This window comes from Ochotona princeps, unplaced genomic scaffold (genome assembly GCF_030435755.1).
Source record: "Ochotona princeps isolate mOchPri1 unplaced genomic scaffold, mOchPri1.hap1 HAP1_SCAFFOLD_375, whole genome shotgun sequence".
Lineage (NCBI taxonomy): Eukaryota > Metazoa > Chordata > Mammalia > Lagomorpha > Ochotonidae > Ochotona > Ochotona princeps.
The window spans coordinates 16,699-27,394 of NW_026701060.1; the positions used below are offsets into that span (position 1 = coordinate 16,699).

At 38.4% G+C, this 10,696-nt stretch overlaps 1 protein-coding gene across 1 annotated transcript; it reads right to left on the reverse strand.

Annotated features, from left to right (window-relative positions):
- Positions 1 to 2,539: 2,539 nt before the first annotated feature.
- Positions 2,540 to 7,573, reverse strand: LOC131479413 (KRAB domain-containing protein 4-like; the record flags this gene model as incomplete). Its single annotated transcript, XM_058659924.1, has 4 exons — positions 2,540 to 2,600; positions 3,174 to 3,266; positions 3,500 to 3,626; positions 7,518 to 7,573. Coding segments are annotated over 4 exons (337 nt in total), but the record flags the coding sequence as incomplete, so codon positions are not given.
- Positions 7,574 to 10,696: the final 3,123 nt, after the last annotated feature.

Here is a 10,696-nt window from a genome sequence, read left to right on the forward strand (position 1 = left end):
TTTCACTCATAACAAAGGGAGAACAAGTACAGATTGCATTTGAAATATCTTAGCACCATAAAGCCTGTATTGTGAAATACAATGATACTCTTCATAATTTTGCTGATGTGTAAATAAAAGCTGTACGCCAGCAAAAGGTTTTTCAATATTGCTCATGTTAAAAGGGTTCCTGTGTTGTGTGAATTTTATGACAGGTGATTAGGTATGACTTACGCCTAAAGAGAGGCAAGTGCTGGTATTGGTTTTTCCAGACTCACCACATTGATGTTTTCATGTCTGAATTCTCTGGTATCTAATCAAAGGCTTTTCAACACTTAGCACGTTTATAAGTTTTTTTTCCCTAAGTAGATTCCCTGATGTGTGATTAAGTGTGACTTCCAGTAAAATGCTTTACCACAGTCTCTACATTCATAAAATTATTCCCCTGTGTGTATTATCTGATGTCTAACAAGAGATGACTGCTGGCAAAAGGCTTTTCCACAATTGTTGCACATGTTTTTCTCTTGTGTGGATTTTCTGATGTTTGTTTAGGTATGACTTCTGGCCAAAAGCTTTTCCACACTCTTTACATTCATAAGGTTTTTCCCCTGCATGAATTGTCTGATGTGTAATGAAGGCTGACTTGTGGGAAAAGGTTTTTCCACACTCACTACATTCATAAGGTTTTTCTCATGTGTGGATTTTCTCATGTTTCTTCAGGTTTGACTTGTGACCAAAAGCTTTCCCACACTCTTTACATTCATAAGGCTTTTCCCCCGTGTGAATTCTCTGATGTGAAATGAGAACTGACCTATTATAAAAGGATTTCTTACATTCACTACATTCATAAGGTTTCTCTGCTGTGTGGATTCTCTGACGTATGCTTAGGTAAGATTCGCAGCCAAAAACTTTCCCACACACACTACATTCATAAGGATTTTCCCCTGTGTGGATTCCCTGATGTGTGATTAGGTATGATTTCTGGGAAAAATTTTTCCCACACTCACTACATTCATAAGGTTTTTCCCCTGTGTGGACCCTCTGATGTGTGATTAGGTATGATTTCCGGTGAAAAGCTTTCCCACACTCACTGCATTCGTAGAGTTTTACCCATGTGTGGATTCTCTGATGTTTAAGAAGAGATGAGCGACCACAAAAGGATTTTGGACACTCACTACATTGATAAGGTTTTTCCCCTGTGTGGATTCTCTGATGTATAATGAGATCATATGGCCTGAAAAAGGCTTTTCCACACTCAGGACACTGATAAGGTTTTTCCCCTGTGTGGATTTTGCGATGTTTAATTAGGTATGATTTCTGACAAAATGCTTTCCCACACTCAGGGCACTGATAGGGTTTTTCCCGTGTGTGGATTTTCTGATGTATTATGAGAGCTGACTTGTGGGAAAAGGCTTTCCCACACTCTTTACATTCATAAGGTTTTTCCCCTGTGTGTATTCTCTGATGTACAGTTAGATATAATATCCTGTTAAAACCTTTCCCACAGTCACTACATTCATAAAGATTTTCCCCTGTGTGGATTCTCTGATGTCTAATGAGAGATGATGGGTCAGAAAAGGCTTTTGGACACTCACTACATTCATAAGGTTTTTCCCCTGTGTGGATTCTCCGATGTTTAATGAGAGATGACCGCTGGCAGAAAGCTTTCTTACACTGACTACATTCATGAAGATTTTCCCCTGTGTGGATTCTTTGATGTTTAATGAGAGATGACTGCTGGCAAAAGGCTTTTGGACACTCACTACAGTCATATGGCTTTCCCCTTGTGTGGATTCTCTGATGTGTAATGAGAGCTAACTTGTGGCAAAAGGCTTTTCCACACTTGCTACATTCTTAAGGTTTTTCCCATGTGTGGATTTTGTGATGTTTGATTAGGCATGACTTCTGATGAAAAGCTTTCCCATTCTCAGGTACATTAGAGGCATGCCTTTTTCCAAATGTCGTTGCATCAGGATTCCTAGGAAAAAGACACATTTTGAAATAAATCATGTTCTTTTCCTCTTGCCATTCAAGAAGCACCTCATTTCTGAGCTCTCTTCTGGGAAGTGGTTTGGCCCTTTCCTATTCTAAATACACCGGGTCTCTTTTAGAGTAAAAGTCCTGTCTGCAACTGAATCCCAGTTTCTGCTTCAATGCTAAGCTGCAGAAAGCACGACAGAGCTTTCCTGTGTACATTTGCCCTGCTTCCCAACATAGAAGATGAGTAAGATATCTGGGTCTTAGACCAGAACCATGTGACTTGACTCAGCAAAGAGAAGACTTCACAAGGTTGGTATGCCTTTTGTCAAATGGGACTGAAACTATGGAAATGAATCTTGGCACCAGATGGCTAAGAATAAACATGGGCCGATCCACCCAACCCCAGCCAATGCCTAGTTCTGGGTGCAATGAAAACAAAGAAAGAAATTATGGTTCTCAAGTTTTTTGGTACCCTTTCCCTTTCATAGCATGTTTCAAGTATGGCCAGAGCTAAAATTAGGCATCTATGTAATGCGACTCCTTTTTGAGTTGTTATATACTTTTTGTTTTTACAACTTGCCTGAAAATGATTTCTTTACTTTCCTGATTAGCTTCAAGGGGCTCATTCTTTTTGTAGGACTCTGAAATGAGGAAAAAAGAGTAACCATATCCATGAATCACAACTAAGTATTTCTGTTCAAATGCTCAAGTAAAGCTGATGAGGTTTCTTGCCATTCTAGATACAGAAGACTTTAACATCAGTAAAATGTGTACATTCAATACATTAACAGCTTTTTTTTGGTAATTTTCAATTACTTGGAATTTTTTATTTTAAATTGATGGTGGTAGAGCAGAAAATGTGGTACAGAAATTCTAACTAATGCTTGGAATGTCTTACATCCCATAATAGAGCCAGTTTGTCTCATCTTGGCTACTCTGTTTCCAATACAACTTCCTGAAAACATATCCTGGGAGGTGGCAGATGATGACTCAAGTGGTTCGGATCATGTAAAAGATCAATATGTAGTTGCACATAATTTACCTTAAGCTGGCAAATTTTAACAGTTGAAGGCACTGTTAGAATAAACCTGCACATGCAGACTATAGAATGCTGTGTCTCATGCATGACACTAGCTGTCCTTTGGGAAGAAACTTTCCCAGCCAACATGTACTGAACTATGTTACCATCCTCCCCGCCTTCTTTGCTGACCTACCTGGAACACCCTGGTTTACAGAGTTTTCCCCTGTCCGATGCACTGATTCTTGTTCCAACTTGAAGATCACATCAGGCTTTGCAATGCAGAACCCTGTTAATGCGAAATAATGCAGACTGTGAAAGCACTAATTTGGGGACTTCAAGGAGAAAAGCGTGGTTCCAGGATTTTTGTCACAAGTGGTCTCAGGAATTTTCTGACAGGTAGATGTTCAAGTTCTTTACAGCTTCAAATACTAGTCCTATCAAGTCCTAAACTTTCAAAACTCTTTAGTTTGTCAACTCTACAGAAGATATTCTGCTTGGGCATGACAGAATTTCACTCACCCAAGGACAGCAGATGGCTATAGGTTTCAAGCATCACATCCTTGTACAGAGTTTTCTGAGCATTGTTCATGTGCTGCCATTCCTCCTGGGTGAGGTCCACAGCCACGTCTTCGAATGACAACAACACCTAGAAACACACATGTCTCCTCAGTCCTGGATCACTACATAGAAAGACTGACAGTGCATTCTATATATGTTTAAGTTGCCACTTGAATGGGTACAGCTGAATTTACAATCTATAAAACATCACAAAGTAAAATGAAAATGAAAATATCTTACACGGCATTGTTCTCTGTAATGACTCTGATTCTTATTAACTGTTGAAGGCACTGGATATCATATTTGCCAGAAATATATACAGTCTTCAACAATATCTCTAGTCTTTAATCATTAATACCAAAAAATGTAACCCATGTGAGAGTAATGTTCTGGACGGTCAGTATTTTATATATCCTTTGTTTAAGCTCTTGAGGAACAGAAAGTAGGTTTTTGTTCTTTGTTAATATTATTATCTACTTTGCATGTCTTGATATATTTATCTAATGGAGTGTTATAATTGTGAATCTGAAATGAAATCAAAGTATGCTGTTGTAAAAAGTAGAGAGGAAGATGAATAGTTAATGCAGGCAGGAAACGGTAGAAAAGGAAAACAAACTAAAATCTGCATTTTTGATATATGTAAAATTTGCTCACTACATACAAATGTATGTATGTGTATGTATGTATGCACACTAGATAGAAACACTATGTCATAACAGACGATGCCTCAGAATGACACAATTATGAAGCAAATGTGTCTGAAAACAAAGGCTTAAAAGACATGACACAAAGTACACATAAGAAATGAAAAAATTACAAATAGTGTTAAAAAGTTTGTATTCATTTTATAGTAACTGAAAAACTGATAAAAATATCATTTACAAACATAAATGACAATATTTTTACTTCACTCTGTGGAACTATGACAAAACATATGCTTAACTATAAGTCAAAAGTATAATCATTGGGGCCAGGGTGATAATGGTAGGCAAGGGAGACCAGTTCAAGACGGCCCCAAAACTTGGGATCCTGTATCCACATGGGAGACCCAGAATAAGCTTCTGGATTCAGATCAGTTCAGCTCTGGCTGTTGCAGTTACATGGGGATTGAACCAGTGAACAAAGAATCTTTCTCTCTGTATCTCCTTCTATTATCTGACTTTCCAATAAAAAGTAAATAACAATATTTTAAAACAAATGAAGACTAGAAGATCTAAAAGGCAAAATATTTAAATCATTAGGTAGCTTCTCTGATTACATGAAATTAAGTTAGAAATTTGTTCTCTGATCACATAGAATTAAGTTAGAAATAATATTCTAAATTCTCCTAGAGAAAAAATTCAGAAGGAAAATCAGAAAATATACTTGACAAATTGTATCTTAACAATGGCATTACAATTTGGTTTTGTAATCATCAAAATCGCTTCTATTCACACATTATATATAGCACATTCACTGTGGGCTGGTTTTAAGAATTGTTTAGGCAATATTAAGTATATTTGGGACTGTGAAAAAGTTAATAAGGTCAATGGATGATAGAGTTACAGGACAATCTCCATTTAATTTGTTCATCAGTTTCAAAAGAAACAATTGTGCACTGCAATATAAGAATATGATTGTTAAATAAAAATTTTAAAAGACTAAGCGGTAAAAACTAAAATGGGTAAAAAAGAAAATATTAAAAATAGTATTAAATGAAACCCTTTTGCAAGACTCCCATAAGGAGTGAAAAGGAAAACAAGTTTATGAGAAATGGCTAATTAGCACAAGCAGATTTTTAGGATGATTTACCATTAAGTGATTGAAAATTGCAACCATAATCAATGCCACTTTATATCCATTGCAATGTCCTTCATAAACAAATGTTCACAAAGAAAAACTAAAATTAGGCATTTCTTATGCAAGTGTAAAATGATGAAACTAATACGAAATATGGTACTCAAGGACAGCATGTTTACATTCTCACAATGTTGGAACCAGTATGGGGTATCACGTGAAAGAAGCAGGGAGCACGTGTTTTCACGGTCTGAATCTGTTTCCTTTTAAAGTTGCCAGTATCTGTGGAAAGAACTGTGGCATTGTGGACCGAGCTTCCCATACGAGTGCGGTTCATAACCTGGGTGTTCCTTTTTAATTTATTTTTTATAAAAGATTTATTTATTTTTATTGAAAAGTCAGATTTTACAGAGAGAAGGAGAGTCAGAAAGATCTTCCATCCTGTGGTTCATTCCCAAGTAGAAGTTAATGGCTGGAGCGGAGTGGATGCAGGAGCTTCTTCTGGGTCTCCCATGTAGGTGCAGACCCAAGGCCTTAGGCAGACATTCACTGCTTTCCCAGGCCAAACTCAGGGAAGCTGATGGGAAGTGGGACCGCTGGGACACCAATTGGTGACCATATTGGATCATGGCTCCTGCAAGGCAAGGCAAGGCAAGGACTTTAGCCACTGGGCTATAGTGCTGGGTACCATGTTCCACTTTCAATTCAATTTCCTGCTTTTGCCCTGGGAAAACAACAAAGGATGGCTCAACTCCTTCAACACCTCTGCCCATGAGTGAGGTCTGAAGTGGCTCCTGGCTTTGGCTTGCCTTGACTCTTGCCATTGTAGCCATGTGGGGAATAAAGTAACAGATGGAAGATCTCTATCTCTCTCTCACCTTTTTTCTACTGCTCTGCATTCAAATAGAAAGCAAACATAATGCCACAAAGGAGAGCTCTGTGGTTTAGTAGATAAAGCCACTGACATCCCACATGGGCAATGGTTCAAAGCCTGGATGCTCCACTTCTGACCCAACTCTCTGATAACAGGCCTGGAAAGGAAGTGGAGGATGGATCAAGCACTTGGGTTCCTGTAACCAAGTCACAGACATGGACAAAACTCCTGGCTCATGGCTTCAGACTTGCTTACCTCTGGCCATTCCAATTATTGAGGAGTGAACCAGCAGATGGCAGATCTATCTCCATCTCTCTCTCTTTCTCAGTAGCTCTGCTTTACAAATTAAAAAATCCTGAAGGAAAAGAAAGCACCCTGCAGTAGGAAATGGTATTATGGTACAGCACATTAAGCTACCATTAGCCCCATTTCCAATCCAGTTCTAAGCTAACATACATTGGAAACAGTAGGAGATGGCTCAAGTATTTGGGTGGGACACTCAGTTGGACCTCCTGGTTCTTCTCTTTGACATGGCCCAGCCCTGACATTGGAACCACTTGGAGATACAACCGGCATATAGCAGATAGCTCTCTCTCTCCTCTTTCTGTAACCCAGTCTTTTAAATAAGTAAATAAATAGGATTTATTTAAATATTTAACAAAAAATGTAGCGTATTTCATTCTCCACATATTCCTGTAGCAGCTCATGAATATACTATACCCTCCAAATGTTATTAGCCATCACACTGTTTCAGCCATTCCAAAAAAGGCAAAAAAAATGAATAATGAATATATGTATGTGGAAATTCTTACTACTCCAAATCAAATGCTTGAGCATTTATTGTCAGGTTGGTGCTCAGTCATTTTGATTGTATCATGTATAAGGTCTACAAAAATCATTTCAAATTTGATATCCCACAGTAATTAACAATTTTAGTTTCAAACTGAATCATGTACATTGAGGACCTGGGATAAGTGGGAGGCTGGGTGGGGCTTCTCCCTTTATCTCCACATTTACCCCAGATACAGAAAAAAAGAGAGAAAGTGGAAATGATAGTCTTACACACTTTTCTATAGCCCTTGAACCCTTGTGCCCTAATTAACCATGTGATGATTGTCAAACATAAAGAAAAAAAAACTGAATCATGTAAATAATGTCTGTCTATGGCATCAGAAAATGGGGAAAGTTTCACAGCTTTAACCGCCCCAATGTATTAGTTATGACAATTTTACCTTCTTTCCCTCTTGCTTTTTCATTTGAGTTTATGAAACATCATAAAGCCCCTACAATACAATGTAAATCAAGCTGAGAAGTAAACAGACAACTTACTGAAGGTGTGTTTGAAAGCATGTCTTGGAAGTATGTGGTGGGCTGCAGGGCTACACCTGCAAGAGAAGGTGGGGAGAGGGAGTTAGGAATTGGTCTTGCTTGTTCCTAGTCTCCTTAGTGGCTCCTATTGTGCTAAGTAATGTCAAGACAGGAACCAGACACAATGGCTGGGGACACAAAATCCATCATCTTCCCTGGGCAAGAATAGTGCGTTACAGAGGACAGTGCGAGGAAGGCTTCCTTGAAACAGCATCAACAATTTCAATAATTGGCAGTGATTAATTAAATTTTTTTTTAAATTTTATTTTAAATTCATTAATTACATTGTATTATGTGACACAGTTTCATAGGTACTGGGATTCTCCCCACCCCTCCCCAAACCCTCCCACCATGGTGGATTCCTCCACCTTGTTGCATAACCACAGTTCAAGTTCAGTTGAGATTCCCCCATTGCAAGCATATACCAAACATAGAGTCCAGCATCTTATTGTCTAGTCAAGTTCAACGGCTTCTTAGGTATACCCTCTCTGGTCTGAAGACAGAGCCAGCAGAGTACCATCCCGATCAATTAAAAGCTCCAACATACCATCAGCAAAAATTTACATCATTATGGAATTAATTGACATAGTAATGAGTAACCAATATGTTAAAAGTAAATGTGATTTCTTATCCACCTTCTGTGACCACCTCATTGACATTTCAATTTTGGTTTATACACAACATATAACATTCATAACATAACTTGTTATACATAACATCATATCAAATTAAGGCAAACATGTGGTATTTAACCTTTTGGGATTGGCTCATTTCCCTTAGCATTATGGTTTCCAGTTTGGCCCATTTGGCCACAAAGAACTGCATTTTGTTTTTTTTAATAGCTGAGTAGTATTCCATGGAGTAGATGAACCATAGCTTTCGTATCCAATCCTCTGTTGATGGGCATTTTGGCTGTTTCCATGTTTTTGCAATTACTGATTGTGCTGCTATGAACATAGGAGTGCATGTTGGTTTCTCATAAAACAAGTGTTCTGGATATATTCCTAGGAGTGCTATTGCTGGGTCATACGGTATGTTGAATTTGAGTTGTTTGAATGTTCTCCATACTGATTTCCATAGAGGCTGTACCAGCCTGCAGCCCCACCAGCAGTGGAGTAGGGTTCCCTTTTCCCCGCAACCTCGCCAACAAGTGTTGTTGGTGCTTTTATTCATGTGGGCCAGTCTTACTGGCGTTAGGTGGTACCTCATTGATGTTTTAATTTGGATTTCCCTTATTGCCAGGGAACTTGAGCATTTTTTCATATGTTTATTTCCCATTTGGGTTTGTTCCTTTGTGAAGTGTTTGCCCATTTCCCGTGCCCATTTCTTGAGTGGCTTGTTTGTTTTGACATTTTGGTTGTTTTGTAGCTCTTTGTATATTCTGGAGATCAGCCCTCTATCACCTAAGTCGTGTGCGAAGATCTTCTCCCATTCTGTGGGTTGCCTTTTTACTTTGTTGATTGTTTCTCTAGCTGTACAGAAGCTTCTTAGTTTGATGAGGTCCCAATTGTTTATTTTGGTCTTGATTTCTACTGCATCTGGAGTCTTTTTTAGGAAGTGAGGGCCTACCCCTAAGTGTTGCAGTGTGTTTCCAACATTTTCTTCCAAACGTTTGAAGGTTTCTGGATGTAGGTTTAAATCTTTTATCCATTTGGATTTGATCTTAGTATATGGTGAGAGATGTGGGTCTATCTTTTTGTTTCTGCAGGCTATCAACCAGTTGTCCCAACAGCATTTATTGAACAGACCTTCCCATTTGCCTTGGTTGTTGTTTGTCTTTTTGTCAAAGATTATTTGGCTGTATTTGTGTGGGTTCCCATCTGGTGTTTCTATTCTGCTCCATTGATCTTCTTCTCTATTTTTTTTGCCAGTACCAGGCTGTTTTGATAACCACTGCCCTATAGTATGTCCAGAGGTCCGGAACTGTCATTCCCTCTGCTAACTTCCTGTTCTTGAGAATGGTTCTAGCTATTCGTGGTTTTTTGTGTTTCCAGATGAACCTTTGAATCATTGTTTCCAGATCTGTGAAGAATGTTTTGGGCAATTTGATTGGGATTGCGTTGAATGTATATATTGCCTTTGGCAGTATAGACATTTTAATGATATTGATTTTACCTATCCAGGAGCATGGGATGTTACTCCATCTTTCTAGATCTTGTTCAATTTCTTTTTTAAGTAGTTTGTAGTTTTCCTCAAATAGGTCTCCAACATTTTTGGTTAGGTTAATTCCCAGATACTTCATGCTTTCCTTTGTTACTTTGAATGGTATCTTGCTGGTTAGATCTTTTTCCAACTTGGGGCTGTTAGCATACACTATGGCTGTTGATTTTTGTTCATTAATTTTGTACCCTGCCACTCTACCGAACTCTCGTATAAGTTCTAGTAGTCTCTGTGTTGAGCCTTTTGGCTCTTCCATATAAAGAATCATGTCATCTGCATATAGTGAAAGCTTGACTTCTTCATTTCCCATTTGGATTCCTTTGATTTCTTTTTCTTGTCTTATGGCCTCAGCGAGTACCTCTAGAACTATGTTGAATAGCAGTGGAGAAAGCGGACATCCCTGTCTTGTTCCAGATCTCAGTGGGAAGGGTTTCAGTTTTTCTCCATTCAGTATGATGCTGGCATTGGGTTTTGCATATATTGCTTTGATTATGTTGTGGATTTTTCCATCTATGCCTACCTTGGTTAGGGTCTTTAGCAGGAAGTTGTGCTGGATTTTGTCGAAAGCTTTTTCTGCATCTATTGATACTATCATGTGATTCTTGTTTTTCAGTTTTTGGATGTGGTGTACCACATTTATGGATTTCCGAATGTTGAACCATCCCTGCATTCCAGGGATGAATCCTACTTGATCTGGATGAATGATCTGTCTGATGTGTTTTTGAATTCTGTTGGCTAGGATTTTGTTGAGAATCTTAGCATCAATGTTCATCAAAGAGATAGGTCTGTAGTTTTCTTTCTCTGTAGGATCTCTGTCCGGTTTTGGGATTAAGGTAATGTTGGCTTCATAGAATGAGTTTGGAAGGGTTGCTTCCTTTTCTATTGTTTTGAAGAGTTTGTAGAGGATTGGGGTTAGTTCTGTTCGGAATGTTTTGTAGAATTCTGGATTTAAGCCGTCTGGGCCTGGGCTTTTCTTTGTT